General features: G+C 60.1%; 3 protein-coding genes across 5 annotated transcripts; 1 reads left to right on the top strand and 2 right to left on the bottom strand.

The window, feature by feature from the left end:
* The first annotated feature begins 346 nt into the window (after positions 1–346).
* Positions 347–5,670, top strand: RUVBL2 (RuvB like AAA ATPase 2). The gene is made up of 15 exons (XM_027859245.1): positions 347–511; positions 956–1,010; positions 1,559–1,614; positions 1,715–1,856; positions 2,108–2,237; positions 2,365–2,431; positions 2,706–2,812; positions 2,896–2,989; positions 3,884–4,007; positions 4,139–4,233; positions 4,311–4,429; positions 4,524–4,643; positions 5,078–5,207; positions 5,305–5,419; positions 5,543–5,670. The coding sequence occupies exons 1-15, from the start codon at positions 500–502 to the stop codon at positions 5,566–5,568; spliced, it is 1,392 nt and encodes a 463-aa protein (XP_027715046.1). The 5' UTR covers positions 347–499; the 3' UTR covers positions 5,569–5,670.
* A 112-nt stretch (positions 5,671–5,782) lies between these two features.
* LOC114041043 (lutropin subunit beta) lies at positions 5,783–6,560 on the bottom strand. Its single transcript, XM_027859243.1, has 2 exons — positions 6,236–6,560; positions 5,783–6,151 (listed from the first exon to the last, which is right to left on the bottom strand). The coding sequence occupies exons 1-2, from the start codon at positions 6,533–6,535 to the stop codon at positions 5,912–5,914; spliced, it is 540 nt and encodes a 179-aa protein (XP_027715044.1). The 5' UTR covers positions 6,536–6,560; the 3' UTR covers positions 5,783–5,911.
* Positions 6,561–7,673: 1,113 nt separating this feature from the next.
* LOC114041042 lies at positions 7,674–12,724 on the bottom strand. Of its 3 annotated transcripts, XM_027859242.1 has the most exons (5): positions 9,203–10,791; positions 8,844–9,044; positions 8,586–8,747; positions 8,356–8,483; positions 7,674–8,037 (listed from the first exon to the last, which is right to left on the bottom strand). In XM_027859242.1, exons 1-5 carry the CDS (start codon positions 9,329–9,331, stop codon positions 7,701–7,703), a joined length of 957 nt encoding a protein of 318 aa, XP_027715043.1. In that variant the 5' UTR covers positions 9,332–10,791; the 3' UTR covers positions 7,674–7,700. The 3 variants fall into 3 exon arrangements, 1 of the variants encoding a protein (XP_027715043.1); XR_003568868.1 differs by lacking the exons at positions 7,674–8,037; positions 8,356–8,483; positions 8,586–8,747 and adding exons at positions 11,654–11,776; positions 12,670–12,724 and having other exon boundaries at positions 8,958–9,044; positions 9,946–11,425; XR_003568869.1 differs by lacking the exons at positions 7,674–8,037; positions 8,356–8,483; positions 8,586–8,747 and adding exons at positions 11,654–11,776; positions 12,670–12,724 and having other exon boundaries at positions 8,965–9,044; positions 10,021–11,425.
* Between the last annotated feature and the right edge of the window lie 2,890 nt (positions 12,725–15,614).

Raw genomic sequence — 15,614 nt, 5'->3', positions numbered from 1 at the left:
GGCCTCGCCCCGCCCCCTGGCCCGCCATTGGGGCGCCCAGGACCGCGTCCTCTGATTGGCTCGCTGCGATCCTCGCACCGTCCCAGCCGGATGAAGCCGGCAGGGGAACGGGGGTGGGGTGGGGAAACGGGGACACCGAGTGCCCTGATTGGTCAGAGTTCCGGGCTCGGCGCCCGCAGGGCGGGACCGAACACTGTGGGCCCGTTCACCGATTGGCCGAGAGCGCACGTCTATCTCCAGGCCGTGGGCTGAGGCTGCCCGCGGGAGCCAAGCGGGGCGCAAGGGCGCGTGGGGGACGTGCGGTTCTTAAAGGGGAAGTGTTGACATTTCCCGGCCCGCTGGCACACAAAGCCACATCTCCCCACCCTCCTATCTTCCACCGAGAGGCGCCGGAGGACCGCTTTAGCCTAGAGTAGCCTCAAGGCGCTGGGGGAGGGCGGAGCTAGTGGACGCTTCCGCTTCCTGTCCAGCGGTGGATCAGCGGCGGTTGGAGTGCGACATGGCAACCACGGTGCGCAAGGGCTGCGGGGTTGGGGGGCCTGCCCGGGTGGTGCGACCAGGGACGCCTCGTCCTTCTGCCTCCGCGAGCGGGCATGGGAAGCGGGAGGCTGCGCGGCGGGAAACTGGGGCAGCCGGGGGCGGGGGCGGATCAGGGGTGGAGAGAGGGGCGTGCGCGCGCGTGTGCCGCGGCCGGCGAGCCCCATCGCCTCCTCGGCGCTCCCGATTTCCTTCGGAGCTGGTGCGGGCGCCCCCCGCCCAGTACCCGGAAGGGCATTGATTATGCGCCTGCTGTGTGCCGATGGCGGGGGAGGGGGGCGACCAAAGCCGGGGGAGCCCCGAGCTCACAGCTTAGTGGGGAGACGGCCCCCAGTCCGGAGCCCTCGATTCCCCCCGGCCATCGGGGGGGCGGGGGCTCCCTGGGACTCCGGGCTCACGTGCCTCCTCCCGGCCCCAGGCAGCGACCACCAAGGTTCCCGAGGTGCGGGATGTGACAAGAATCGAGCGTATTGGTGAGTGGGGCGGGGACCCCCCAGACCCCGGCCCCGTTCTCTACCGCGCGGCCCACGAGGGCTCGTTGCTCCCGTTGAATCGGGGACCACCTTGCCGCCCTCTCCCTGCCAGTGGCCGCTGTTCCGACTCCTGCATCTTTTTCTTTTTCTTTTTTTTTGGCTAGGCAGTGGGGTTAAGTGACTTGCCCAAGGTCACACAGCTAGTAAGTGTTAAGTGTCTGAGGCCAGATTTGAACTCAGGTCTTCCTGACTCCAGGGCCAGTGCTCTATCCACTGTGTAACCTAGCTGCCCCCGTCACCTAGCTGCCCCTTCTTTTTTCTTCCCAGCTCCCTCCATGGCCACCACCCCCAGGAATCCTTCCATGGTCCCTCCACTCTCCTGGCACAACTCTGAGTCCCTGCCTGTGGATTAGAGGGAGGGTGTGTGTGTGTGTGTGATCTCTGTCTACTTTGCATCTATCTTGGGGACCGCTAGGGTCTCTAGGCCCTTAATGCATTCAGTGCCCATCAGTGGGTGGCTGTGTGTGTGTGTTCTCTCTGCCCACTAGGTGCTCACTCCCACATCCGAGGCTTGGGATTGGATGATGCTCTGGAGCCCAGACAGGTAGAGGAGCAGGGATAGCCAGGAGGCCATGGTCATGGGGTGGGGAAGAAGGGCTCCCCAGAAATCCCTCTGTGATGTCTGCCTACCCTTTCCTCTTCAGGTGTCCCAGGGAATGGTGGGGCAGCTGGCTGCCCGGCGAGCCGCTGGTGTGGTGCTGGAGATGATCCGGGAGGGAAAGATAGCCGGCCGGGCAGTGCTCATTGCTGGGCAGCCTGGCACAGGGAAGACAGCCATTGCCATGGGTAATCCAGAGAGGGCAGGGTGGGGAGCAGGAGGGGGGAGGGGAAAGAATTGGGGCAGGGCCCGTGCCTGCAGGGTCAATGAGCATCTTTAATGCTGGAAGGGCCTTAGCTTGCTTTTCTTGAATAGGGCCCCAAGGCTGTGTAGTGAAGTCAGATGAACTAGGGCTGAACTCTCCTGGCTGAACCAGGGTGGGTGGGAGGGAGGGGCAGTCCATTGGTTCCAAGCTCTCTCCCTTCCCTCCTCCTTTGAGGCATGGCCCAGGCCCTGGGACCTGACACACCTTTTACCGCCATTGCTGGCAGTGAAATCTTCTCTTTGGAGATGAGCAAGACAGAGGCTCTGACCCAGGCTTTCCGGAGGTCCATTGGGGTCCGAATAAAGTAAGTGTGCCCATGACTTTTTGGCATCTTTAGGACAGCATGTGCTGGGGCCTGTTTGGAGGGGCTGTCTGGGGGCAGGAAAGGGTGACCTCCGTCTTTCTGAACCCTCCCTCCTCTCGCCTGCCAGGGAAGAGACAGAAATCATTGAAGGAGAGGTGGTGGAGATCCAGATTGACCGTCCTGCTACAGGCACTGTGAGTCCCAGCCTGGGGAAGGTCCCCGGGGGTCTCGGCAGGACAGGAAGGTTTCATGAGAGATCCTGGGTGTTTGCAGAATCACAAAGCCAGAAGGGGCCGTCAAGATTCACACCAACCCACCTGCACAATTTAGAGAGAAAGAAGCATCCCATGTTGATCAGGGCAGCAGCACGATGGAAGAGTGGGGGGGTGGAGCCCTAACTGCTTCCCCGCTTCTGGCCCTTTTCTTTTTGGGGACAGGGTGGGCTCAGGGCATACTGCCTCCCCCCAGGGCTCCAAGGTGGGAAAGTTGACGTTGAAGACAACGGAGATGGAGACTATCTATGATCTGGGCACAAAGATGATTGAGTCCCTCACCAAGGAGAAGGTCCAAGCAGGGTGAGCAGAGAGTGGCCGGGAGGTGGGGGGGGGGAGGTGAGGAGCACGGCTGAGGGTCCTTCTACATCCATCTTGCCTTCCAGGGATGTCATCACCATTGACAAGGCCACAGGGAAGATATCCAAGCTGGGGCGCTCCTTCACCCGTGCCCGGGACTATGATGCTATGGGTTCCCAGGTATGGTGCCAGGCTTGGGGGTAATGCTATGGATCCTCATCTCTCTGTTTCCAGCCCCCCTCCTGTTCCCCTGGGCTTTGTCTTGGAATCTCTACGATTCCATTCAGCAGTCTGGCCTTGTCACCCCCTCCTCAGTAAACTCCCCATTACCTCCACAATCCCATACAAAGTGCTCTGTTTGGCATTCGAAGCCCTTCCTAAGCCCACCTTATTCCCTGAGACACACTCTTAGATCTGGCGACACTGGCCTCCTGGCTGTTCTGTAAATATGGCCCTCCCTCTGCTGGCATGCTTGGAGCCCCTCCTCTCCCTCCTCATCTGCGTCTGGCTCAGGCACGAAGCCTGCTCCCCTCCCCTTAGCCTTTCCTCCGCCCGATCTCTCCTGTGGATCCTCTGCGTGGCTGGTGGTTGTTGTTGTCTCCTTTAGAGGAGGTCTGGGATGGCTTGTTTTGCCTCTTTCATGTGCCTGGTGCTTAGCACAGGGCCTGGCACACAGCAGGTGCTTAATAAACGTTCGTGGCTTGCCTGACTTCCCCCTGTAACATTTCCTCACTTCTCTCCATCATTCCTGTACCCCCCACCTCCGGTTCCGTTGCCTGCTTCATCTCCATCCCTCCCTTCATCTCTCACCTAATGCCGCCGGGACCCTCTTACTCACGCATCACTCGGAGCTCTCTTGACCGTCAGGCCAGCCCCTCTCCCATAACTCGCTTCTGCACCTCCCCCAGGCCCCGGTTCCAGGTTCTCCTCCTGGGTCCTTGAGGAATGAGGTCTGGCCTTGGGCTGCTCCCCGTCTGCCGTCTCTGTTTCTGTCTCTGTCTTTCCCCCACCCCCGCTTTCTTTTTTTTCTTGATCCTTCTGACCGGCGCTTCCCCTCAACCCCTTTTGCTGCAGACCAAGTTTGTTCAGTGCCCAGATGGGGAACTTCAGAAGAGGAAGGAGGTCGTGCACACGGTCTCTCTCCACGAGATCGACGTCATCAATTCGCGCACACAGGGCTTCCTGGCGCTCTTCTCAGGTGAGTGTCAGGCTGGGCTGCTCCACTGTGTGCCTCGCTGCCGGGTTCCCCGCCATGGGCCCTCTTTCCTGGTCCGGCCTTTGCCCCACGGCGGGGCCTGTGCCCGTCCGCTCACCCCAGGCTCTTCCCAGGCGATACGGGGGAGATCAAGTCGGAGGTGCGGGAGCAGATCAACGCCAAGGTGGCCGAGTGGCGAGAGGAGGGCAAAGCGGAGATCATTCCAGGGGTGAGGCCCAAGGCGTTGGGGGCAGGGTGGGGAGGGTGCCGACGGCCGGTGTGCTGACCGCCGTTGCCGCTGCCCAGGTGCTGTTCATAGATGAGGTCCACATGCTGGACATCGAGAGCTTCTCCTTCCTCAACCGGGCGCTGGAGAGCGACATGGCCCCTGTGCTCATCATGGCCACCAACCGCGGTATCACCAGGTCAGGGGTCAGCCCGGAGGTGGGAGCCCCCAGGGAGCGCGGCTGCGGGGCCTAGGGGGACGCTCATTTCGGTGGCTTCTCCACCGTCCTCCAGGATCCGGGGCACCGGCTACCAGAGCCCCCATGGCATTCCCATTGACCTGCTGGACCGGCTGCTCATTGTATCTACTGCTCCTTATAGTGAGAAGGACACCAAGCAGATTCTCCGAATCCGGTGAGAGAGGGGCCTGGCGGGGGCCCGGCGGGCGTGTGGGCCCGTGGCTGCCATTCCTGGGCAGGGCCTGCGGGAGGGGGCCGCCAGAGCGGAGTGAGCTCTGGGGCACAGGCTGGAACGGCATTTTAGGCCGAGCCTGCCCTTGCCCTTGGCATGGTCCCTGGGCCTATCCCCCATGTACCCGAGGGGCTCCTGGCACGGGGTGCGGCTTCCCTTTGGCCCTAAAGGACCCTTGTGCTCTTGCGGGCGATGCCTGGATGCTTGGGAAGGGCCCTGGGCTCCAACTCCAGTCTTGCCCACAAAGCCTCCGAGCCCCCTTGTAGCCGAGGAAGTCAGTAGGGCTTGGGGGCGTCTCGCCCAGACTCAGCCATTCAGATGGGGCCTGTAGGGATGACCCCAGGGGGGTCCAGGCTGAGCTGTGGCTGGCCCTGCAGGTGTGAGGAGGAGGATGTGGAAATGAGTGAAGATGCCTACACAGTGCTGACGCGTATTGGGCTGGAGACCTCTCTGCGCTACGCCATTCAGCTTATCACAGCTGCCAGCCTGGTGTGCCGGAAGCGCAAGGTGGGCTAGCAGGGGGGCCAGTCGGGTTGGGCAGACCCCGCCCCCCCATGTGCAGGAGGGCTCTCAGCTCCTTCCCTCCCTCTCCTCTTCCCTGCAGGGCACCGAGGTGCAGGTAGATGACATCAAGCGGGTGTACTCTCTCTTCCTGGACGAATCTCGGTCCACACAGTACATGAAGGAGTACCAGGATGCTTTTCTCTTTAATGAGCTAAGTGAGTGCCTGACATGCAGCCCTCCTCCCTTCCTCCTTGGGGCTGCTTTTTCCCCAGTGGCTGGGGCTCACTCTCCCTGCCAACCTCTTCTGACCCCCTTCCCCTTCCTCCTTGTTCCAACAGAAGGTGAGACCATGGATACCTCCTGAACCTCCTGGACAGATCTGCACAAATTTCCTCCCACTTCCTCTCTGTTTTTCTACCCGGGTTGTGACATTCTGACTTTCTATAAAATTGTTCTGGAAACCTCATGCCTCATGGTTGTTTTTTTGGGGGGGGGGGCAGGGGAGGTGATCCCAGGGGCTACGAGAGAGCCAGTAGGAAGTACTGGCTCCCACATCCAGGCAGACAGGACACCAGGGGTGAGATGAGAAGCCTTTATTGGGGATTGGTGGGGAGGAGGGGATGGAAAAGGGGAGTGGAGGGAAGAGAGGAACTGGAAGGTGCCACCCTAGAGGTGAAGGGAGAGGCTAGGGCCCCCAGGTCTGCGCCCTAGAGGAGGCGGAGGCTGAGGTGAGGCCGGGTGCAGAGGTGGGGTCGGGCCCGTGGGCCCCCGCAGTCTGAATGGCTCAGGCGGCAGGATCCACAGCTGCAGCTGAGGGCCACAGGGAAGGAGAAGACGGGGTCCACGCCAGGGGGACATCCGGGCAGCCGGATGGAGGAGAAGCTCAGTTCCCTATAGGTGCAGACCAGCTGAGGGCCCGGAGGCAGCGCAGCCGGCAGCACCCGCACCTGGGAGGAGAGGGATGGGATGCCCAGTGACAAGGCTGCCTGGGGGTGAGCCCTCCCACAGCCCTCTGCACCCCCGAGCCTCACCATGCTGGGGCAGTAGCCAGCACAGATGGTAGTGGTAAAGGTGACGCACACTGGGCAGGCATCGCTCTCCGCAGCCAGAGTGGCGTTAGTTGGTCTGCACAGGGGGCGAAGGGGGCTCCCTCCCCAGGAGCCTCCCTCCACTAGCAATAGCAGCAGCAGCAGCACTGTTAACTCCTGGGGAGGAGGGTGCAGAGCCCAGCTCAACCTCCTGAGGAGGGAGCCAGGCAGGTGGGATCCCAAGACCCCCCCAACCTCTTCACATTTAGGGACTCGAGCCCTCCCACAGACGTGGGTTCCCATACCCTACCCCTTGTCCCTAAGGGCCCACGTTCTCTGCCCCCCACCTGCCTCAAAGGTCTTGGAAGGTCCCTCTCCTTGCCCCGGTGGGCTTCCCAGGAATCTGGTCCCCTGGGTCCTAGAGACACCTCTCCCACCCACTTCCCCCTTGGGCTTCGTAGGAATTGCATCTCAGCTCCTGGGGTCTGGAGGCCCTTCTGCCACCCCTCCGGGCTTCCCTGGTGTCTGGCTCCTCACCTGGTATCTCTCCATCCTGCACTCCCCCTTGCCAGTTGCAGCCTGGCCACCTTATAGGTCCCAGGCAGTGGGGGCGGCAAGGCCACCAGCCTCTTTGCTTTTAGCTGGGTAACCTGGACACTAATCTCCAGGGCAGGCGGGGGTGGCCCAGCCAAGGTCACTGAAAAGCTTGCACACAGGCCAGGCTTTAGGTGGCTTTAGGGTTCCCAAACAGCCATGGGGTGTGGGCAGGCCAGGGAGCATTGTCCCCAGGCTGGAGAAGGGCACGAGGCTAGGCCAAGGCCAAGGCCACAGAGAACTGAGAACAGAGTGGACGCAGACCTTTCTGTAGTCTCAGGTGTTGGGGCCCCATCTCAGGTGTGTGCTGGGGTTGGGCCAGAAGCCTCAGATGTAATAAGAAGGAACCCATCTGTGGAGGTGTGCACCCCAGGTTGCAGGCCCTAACCAAGACCCAAGCTGCAGAACTCAAGAGGCAAAGATCATGTTACAGAGGAGAGATGGTACAGCAGCCCCTTGGCCCACCCGTCCCCATCATCTTCAGCTCAGGCCTTCCCCTGCTGCCCCAGGGCCCAGAGCAAGGGCTCAGTGAGGCGTGAGGCCTAGTCAGAGGACCCACCTCTCCTGGCAGGTCAGGGCAGGGGTCTGGTAGCCCTGGCCCCCAGGGCAGGTGTGTCTGCCCCAAGCTCCGCCCCGAGGTCCAGGGCAGGCATGCAGGTGAACCCTCGGAGGCTCCAGTGTGGAGGGCAAGGCCTCCTTGGCCCTGCACCAACTAGTTGGGGTGCGATCTGTTCCAGCACCGGGGCGGTGTCCTCAGGGCCTCCGCCCCCGTCCCGAGGGGGTGTGGCTTGCCCCAGCACCAGGGGCGTGCCCTCAAGGGACCCCGCCCCGTCCGCCTCTCCCCTGCCAGACGGCTGCCGCCAGCCCGCAAAGTTCAAACGAAGGCGGGCTTGAGGCTGCCATAGCGAGAGTTTTCGGTCTGGTAGACGTGGGGTACGGTCTGCAGGCCCGGCACGGGCTGCACTTGGGGTCCCACCCAGGGAGCCTCCAGCGGGCAGAATCGGTCAGCCACGCGCAGCGGGTGCTGGAGGGGCCCGTAGGACTCTTTGGTCAGGGACAGGGCCCCGCGATGGGGGACGCACGGGCGGGCCTGGCTCAGGCGGGGCACCCGAGGAAGGGGCTGCAGAGGCTCGAGCACCAGCAACCGAGGCTGTTTGCAGAAATTTGGGTGCTTCAGACAGTTGTTCTGGCGGCAGCCGGCCAGCTCCTTCCTGCTCAACCAACGGGATGAGTCCGGGTCAGAACTCAGGGGAGTCCCGGCGGAGACGCAGCTTAAGTAAAGGGTGGCAGAGTCTGTCCTAGATGTGTGGGGAGGGGAGGCATACGCCCAAGTCCTCCAGGGGATGGGGATGGGGATGGGGATGGGGGCGGGGGCGCCGCAGTCCTCGAAGGGGCAAGAAATTCCTGAATCCTCAAGGGGACTCTGCTGGGAGAAGGGGCTCCTGGGTCCTCGAGGAGGGGTTGGGGTGATGCCATACGAGGGGTGTGCTTCGCGGGTAGGCGGGGGAGGAGACTGGACCACTGCTCACCTGGTGTAGTAGCGGAAGTCTTGGGCGGTTGTGGTCAGGTAGGGCTGGTGGCGGTCGAGCACGCCCTGCTCCGGGATGTAGAAGGACAGCCCGGAGAGGGCTGGGTTCTCGCTGGAGGGGATCAGGGCCTGGACGGAAGGGGAGGGCACAGGACTAAGCATGTCATCCAGGATCCCTAGTCACCATCACCCCACCCCAACCGCCATCCCCTCTCAGGAGCCCGGCCTCACCTGGCTGGGCCCCTGGGCGTGGTGATCGGCTAGCTCCCAAGGTTGGGGCACTGCCCGTGTGGTGGTCTCAGAGCCCAGGTTGCGCCAGCCTTGGTACTTATCCCGCATCTCACTTTTCTGGTACGCCATGGTCAAGGGGTGCCGACAGGGCCGGAGCTGGAGCTGAGGAAAGAGAGGGGGAAGCTGGAACCACCGGCCTCACCGGCCTCACCTCCTCTCCTCCCCGCCCCTCGGAGTCCCGGTTCCCCGGTTCCTCACCTTCTCTCCCAAGTCCTTGATTCCTAGCGTTCTTTTGACCCTGGACGTGAGCACGTACTTGGGCTGCGCGTACACATCGCCGTGAGTCTTGGGCCCATGCGCCGCGCCTGAGGACGTCTCCCAGCGACTGAAGACCTCATCGAAGTCCAGGATATGGGAGTCTTGCTCGGCCGCTGGGGGGAGGCTTTCGGGGACCGTGTTCTGGGGGAGAAGGAGGGGGAAGGGTTACGGCAGAGGGTAAGACCTCGGTGCCGCCCGCCCCCAGCTGCACTCCCTCCCGCAGACCCGCCCCCTCGGTGGTCCAGTCAGAAAGTTTTCTCCCCAGCCCTGTCCCTTGGGGACCCAGCGGTCCTGCTCACCCGCACTTTAGGCGGGGGAAAGGGGAGGGTGCTGCCTGGACCGGGGGGGGACGCCCACACCGCTGCTGAGTTGTCGCCAGTCTGGCCTCCGACCGCCAGGACCCTCGACGGGGGTGCCCAAGAGGCCATAGTGTGACTGCCGAGTGAGGCCGGCCATGGCCTAACCAGACCTGGCCTCCTTCTTGGCCTCCCCTTGACACCGCCCCCACTGTTGATGCCGTTGCCCAGGAGACAGACAGAACCTGCCGAAGCCTGGATCTGGCCAATAGGGGCTAAGGGGGTGGGGGTGAGGGTGGAAGGAGGCGGGAGAGAACTTCAGAAACAGTTCAGGTAAAGGACTGGGGGCAGAGCAGGAAGGAGAGATGAAGAGAAAAAAAGAAAACATCGAGAGGCAAATACAGAGGGAGAGTGAAAAAGATCTCGAGACTAGGAGCAGGAAGGGGGAGGGGCAGGAGAGCCCCATACTTAGAGACAGAGAGCTAGCAAGACAGAGACCTGGAGAGAGGTAGGAAGCCAACAAGATGCAGGGATGTGCAAACATATAGACAGAACCCAGAGAAGCCAAGGGACAAAAATAGAGATAGTATAGAAATACATGTATATATTCATATTTATGTGCGCGTGTACGTATGTGAGAAAGAAACCCAAGTAACAGACATGTCTAGAGAATATTCGAGACAAAACCATTGGGAAAAGTTCCAGAGATGGACTCTGAGGTAGACACAGAGACAAGGACAAAAAACCTGAGAAATCAGGGACCCAGAGACAGAGCCTGAGCTCCCAGTCACCCTTCCTTGGCCCTGATGAGGATGACCCACTAGAGGGCTTATGGTCTTGGTGGACTCAAAGCAGGCAGAATCCAGTGCCCCTTAAATTGGAGGACGGAGGGGATGAAAACCGCAGATTTCAGCACCAGTCTTCTTCGATTCCTCTGTCCCATGGCCCTCGGGATGTTCCATCCCCCGATCTCAGATCTGCCCAGCTCCCACTGGCCTGGTCCAGCTAGGGTCAGAGCTGCTCCTCTACTCAGACTCTTACAGATGAATGGAAACTTAGAGATTATCCAGTTCATGCTCCCTTTGCTCAGCTTCTGCTTGAACACCTCCAGGGACAGGGGATTCACTCCCTCTCCAAGCATCAGGGCACTTGGTGGGACAGTTCTGAGGGCTGGCAATTAGCTTCACTGTGGGCTCTGCTTCTACCCTCAAGTGTGGGACATAACACACTGGGTTCCTCTGCTCCAGATCTGTGCCTCTCTCTTGGGTCTTTGAGCACTGTGAGCATGGGGGTTAGTAGTCTTCTGTTGACTAAATGCCTCCAGCTCCCAGAACTTGACCTCAAATGGTGATTACACTCAGGATCTCTTAGTTCAACCAAGTGGCCACAAAGACAAGTAGTGTGACCTTGCATAAGTCTCTTTCCCTTTCAAGGCTTCAGTCTTCCCTTATGTAAAATGTGCCAGGTGATCTCTAATTTGAATGGAAATGAAGTTCTCAGCTAAGAGCTTTCATGAGCCCTGGGTCAGCCTGGGGAGCCCCTCGAAGCCCAGAGAGTGGGAGGCATTTGCCCAAGGTCACACAGCCAGCCAGTTTGGAATTAGGCCCGCCCCCCAGCAGTGGCCCGGCTGAGCAGGGTGCACACGCAGGCCGTGTCAATGCGGATCCACCTCCAGCCCACTCGGCCCTGCCCGTCTGCAGTCAGCGCCCGGACATAAGACTGTTTGGCTTTGCATTCAGACACCCAGTGTCTTCTGTCTACGCCACGACAGCCGGCCCCGCCTCCAGGGCCCCCAGCCGCTTTGCATCTGGTTTCAAAAAAGTACTGGCGCAGGGGGCCCCCTCCTGCTGCAGGCACCTCCCCCAGGACCTCCACCTCGCGGCCGCGAAGGTCCACAGCCGTGCGGCGGTCGGTCACCCAGCCGCTGACTGCATCACACACAGCCAGCTCGCCCCGACGGCCAGCCTCCGCTCCGGCCCCAGCCTCTCGCCGGCTCCGGTTGGCTGGGGCTGCTGTCAGGGAGGCTTCCAGGAGGAAGAGGAGTGGGGGCCCTGAGGGCGCCCCCCGAGACAAGGCCACCCTTGGGGACAGCAAGTCCCACTCGGGTCCTGGGAATGGGGGCAACGGTGGTGGCTCCTGGGGGGCCACGCCCCGTAGGAGCCAGAGCAGAAAGAGGAAGAGCCAGATGCGGAGCCGGCTGGATGGGAGAAGCATCTCTGTGGCCACCTGGGAAAGAGAGGGGTTGTGGTCAGAAGAGCAGCCCTTGAGCCCTCGGGGAAGGCTAGAGGTCCGGGGATGTCAGGGCTGGGCAAATCCCTGCCCCTGTGGAGGCTTCCAGACTCCCCCGTCAGCAAGACGAAGACGTTGGGCTCTGATCGCTAAGGACCCTTTCATTTCTGATAAGGAGCAGAGGGAAAAGGGGAGGAAGACCGTAAGGGAGGGTCTCAGGCTTACCACACTTCTCAGGGCCACCTCCTCCTGGGCCCTGGGCTGGGGGCTCCTGGGCTCTGAGGGGCCCTTGTCAGGGTCTCCCGGGACCCCCTCCTCCCAGCCATCCCAGGAGAGGGGGGCGAACACCTAGGAGAAAAAAGGGAGGGAAGCTTGGGAGCAAGTCTCCCCCATGTCCCCCTGAAGGACCCAGGCATCCCCTCCCCCAGACCAGGGCCCTCTGCGCAGGCCCCTTCCCAGGTGACGGAACCTGACTGGGATGGGAAGCAGATGTCGGGGATGGGAGGCGGCTGATGGATGAGGCTCAAGGGCTGGAAAAGATTATGTCCCTCACGGCCCATCCATCTCCCAGACAGCGGAGGGGGCTGGGGGCCGGGAAGCCTGGGTCCCCAAGAGGTGAAGGCTGGGGGGATGGGGACTCCAAGGTTCCTGAGGGGGCGGGACTGGGGGGGGAGGAGGAACTCTAGGTCCCTTGGGGGCAGAGACGCCTGAGACCACAAAGGGGCGGAGGTTGGGGGGGGTCGAACGCCTGGACCCCTAGGGGGCGGGGGCTGGACTCCTGGGTCCCCGAGGCGTCTCCCAGGAATGTTCCCTCAGAATTGGGACAGGCCAGGACCCGCCCAGGACTTCAGTTGCACATACCTGGAGCTGCCGCCCGGGCGGAGGCGGGCAAGGAGTAGGAGAGGGAGGGAGAGGGTGGGAGCGATTTCTAGTCCTCCCCGGGGAACCCAGGCGTCCGGACTTAGCCCCCGCCCCCTCGGGGACCCAGGCGGCCCGGCCCAGTTAACGGGAAAAAGGGATAGAGAAACAAAGCGGATCTCGGTCCGAGCCTTCTAGCACGCCTGAGTACTCCCTCGAACTGCTCAGAGACTGGGCTGGGCCCTGCCTGCCTCCTGCCTCAGTTTCCCCGCCGGGTCCTGCCCCCAAGCTCCTGCAGGGCCTGCCCCCTTGGACCCAGGGCGGGCCTGAACTCCTGGATCCCACCCCACTCCCTCCTTCCTGACATTCGGCCCGGACCTTACTTGGGACACCCTCCTGGGCTCGGGGCTCTGGCGGCCGCTGCTCCCTGGCGCCGGGCTCCGCGCGCGGCGCGGCCCGCTCCGGGACAGGGGGCGGGTGCTAGGCTAACCCCGCCCATCTGGGGGAGTGACCAGCAGTCCCGCCCACACCGTCCACCTTGGCTACTCTGAGACCAGGACCGCCTAGGAATCTGACCTAAGCACCTCCCTCCCTTCGGGCACTCAGGCACCGCCTCCGCCCGACCCTCCGACACGCCCCCCCACCTTCCTGGACCCAGGCGTCCTGACCCCAGCTTCCTTCTCTCCTGTGCCAGAGAAGTGTCAGTCGGGGCAGCCGTCCTCCCACCCCCATTTCGGGCCTTTCCCAGAGGGAGACACAAACCAGGCGCCCCGGGAAAGATAAGGGCCCAGACAGAGACAGAAGTGGGGAGACAGGAGCCCCATTTCCCTGGCCAGGCCCCAGCCCCAGTCTCAGACTCCCCCAGGCCCCAAGCTCTGGGGGGAAGGAGGAGAGCGAGAGGAGGAGGAGGGCAACAGAAAAGGCTTCACTGGGCCAGACAGAATGGCAGGCAGGCCAAGATAGAAACAGATCAACAAGGAGACGTAGAGATTCAATTCAACCAGCATTTATTAAGGGCCAGCTTTTGAAGCCAGGCTCTGGGGATGTGGTGGTGAGTCCCTGCCCTCATGGGGCTTGCAGTCCTGGTGGGGGCATATACACAGATGAGAGATGGAGGCATAGACACATAGAAAAATGAGGAAGATTCACAACAGAGAGACAGAGAGATGGAGTACAGACAGACACCAAGAGACCCAGAAGGCTGGGGACTCCTCTCCTCCCTTCCCCCCTCCGGCTATTTTTAGGTGCCAGACATTGGACACCCTGGCCTGGGGGCCATCCCGGCCCTAAATTTAGGCCCAGTGCAGGCGGCTGGGTGTCCCCAGGTTGTGGTTCTCCCGCCCTCCCCCCCAGACTGGGTCCCCCTTCCTCTTCTCAGCCAAGGGCAATGCCAGTGTAGGGGTGGTTAAGGCTTTTTACTTGAAGAACTGGGTCCATCCCAGCACCACTCTGCCCCCACGAGAGTTCTTGCTCCAGGGCAATGCCTCCATGACTTCCACCCCAGCCCCCCCACCCCCAACTTCAACCCTAGCCTGACTGCTCTGTCCCAATACCAGGAGAAGGGAGTTTGTGAAAGCATCTTTGCCTGCCTCTCCTTATCTCTGTCTTTTTTCTGAGTCTCTCTCTCTCTCTCTCTCTCTCTCACTCTCACTCTCACTCCCTCTCCTTCAATCTTTGGGTCTTTCCCGTCTTTATCTCCTCTCTACCTCCCCCTATTGCTCTTGGCTAGGCTCAGGATCACTTGGGGGCGTTGTCAATACCCAGACGTATGAGCCACTTGGATGGAAGGCTGGAAAGATCTGTCCATGTCATACTTCCTCAAGGGCTGGGGCTTAGAGTAGCTGAGAAGGGGGCAAAAAAGATCAAAAAAGACAGACTGAGGGAGACAAGGGGGTGCCACAGCTTGGGACCATACAACCAAAAAGACCCAGACACAGTTGATCAAGTCACCAACCAACCCAGCACCATGCAGAAAAGCTATACACACCCCAACAGAACCATACACAGACCCTAGGCAGCTCATGCAGCAGTCATATGTAACCTTACACAAATGCAACACCATGATACATACACACCCATGTCTCTCACAGAGCCGTACAACCACAAACAATGAAATATGATAATGCCTCACAACTGAAGAATAGAGGAGAACTAGGGATCTGAAAAGGCCCATGAGCAGTATCAAGGTTCCACAAGGACAGATTAGAGACTAGTGTGTTTCAAAGATGGCCCTAGAACCTGGGTTCTCCTGACATCCAGCCCAAAGAGCTCTTTGTACAGCAATACAATGCTCCTAACCTCTCCAGAGACTCAGGACACACCAACACAACTCAACATATCCAGGCCTCGCACAACTCAAGATGCAACTCCTCCATCCAACTCAATGAGACCCTCCAGAAATTCCATGAAGTCACCCAAGCAATGCAACTCAACCCAACTCAATCCAAACCGTATGGAAGTGTATGCCATTATTGTGAATGAGATGGAAAAATGTGGGCAGCGCTATCTGAGAGTGTGGTTAGGGAGATTGGAACACTGATGGCCAGCTGGGTGAAGAGTGCTGATTAAAGGGATCTATCTCCACCTGGAAGGAGGTCTCTAGGGATATCTCCCCAGTCCCATGCTCTTTGTTTTTGTTTTTTTAATCAATGGACTTTGATGAATAGAATAGAAGAAACTTATCAAATTCTCAAACGACACAAAACTAGGTAAGATAGCTAACCCACTAAACAATTGAGAATAGAAATCTAGAAAGATCATGACATTTAGGAACCTTGGGTCAGATCTAATAAGATGCAATTTAACAAGAATAAACAAAGTTCCACACTTGCGGGTCAAAAAAAAAAAATCAGCTAGCAAGGTACAGGATGGAGGAGATATGGTCATACAGTCATCTTTGTAAAAGAGTTTTGTGGGTCTTGGAGTGACTGCAAATGGAACCTGAGTCAGCAGAGTACCAGGGCAGCTCCCAATGTTCTGTAGATCTTGGGCTGCATTAATAAGGGCAAGGTCCAGGACAAGGGAAGTTACAGCCTTGCTGTTCTCTGCCCTACTCCCACTGTGGCAGGAGTCTGGTGGTCAGGTCCAGGCAGGACAGTGTCAAGGGGAGATGCTGGAACTGTGAGAAGACTGAAGACCATGTCATAGCCAGATAAATTGAAAGGACCAGGGCTATTTCTCATGGAGAAGAGAAGACTTAGAGGAGACATGAGACAGTCTTGAAATATTTGAAAAGCGTTTAAAGAATAAGAAGTAGACTTGTGTTGTTTGGCCCCAGAAGGCAGAATGGGAGTAATGGGAAGATTGTTGAGAGCTATTCAAAAGTGGA

Source organism: Vombatus ursinus, unplaced genomic scaffold, assembly GCF_900497805.2.
Source record: "Vombatus ursinus unplaced genomic scaffold, bare-nosed wombat genome assembly UNPS02014165.1, whole genome shotgun sequence".
Taxonomy (NCBI): domain Eukaryota; kingdom Metazoa; phylum Chordata; class Mammalia; order Diprotodontia; family Vombatidae; genus Vombatus; species Vombatus ursinus.
The sequence above is the reverse complement of the archived record's forward strand: the minus strand, read 5'-3'. Positions and strand labels throughout refer to the sequence as shown.

Coding starts and splice junctions, on each gene's coding strand:
- LOC114041043 (XM_027859243.1), bottom strand. CDS start 6,535: ATGGGAACCCACGTCTGTGGGAGGGCTCGAGTCCCTAAATGTGAAGAG. Junction 6,152..6,235: donor CTGGCTACTGCCCCAGCATG/GTGAGGCTCGGG, acceptor CTCTCCTCCCAG/GTGCGGGTGCTGCCGGCTGC.
- RUVBL2 (XM_027859245.1), top strand. Junction 4,644..5,077: donor AAGCAGATTCTCCGAATCCG/GTGAGAGAGGGG, acceptor CTGGCCCTGCAG/GTGTGAGGAGGAGGATGTGG. Junction 5,420..5,542: donor TTTTCTCTTTAATGAGCTAA/GTGAGTGCCTGA, acceptor TTGTTCCAACAG/AAGGTGAGACCATGGATACC.
- LOC114041042 (XM_027859242.1), bottom strand. CDS start 9,331: ATGGCCTCTTGGGCACCCCCGTCGAGGGTCCTGGCGGTCGGAGGCCAG. Junction 9,045..9,202: donor TTCCCCCGCCTAAAGTGCGG/GTGAGCAGGACC, acceptor CTTCTCCCCCAG/AACACGGTCCCCGAAAGCCT. Junction 8,748..8,843: donor TCAAGGACTTGGGAGAGAAG/GTGAGGAACCGG, acceptor CTCTTTCCTCAG/CTCCAGCTCCGGCCCTGTCG.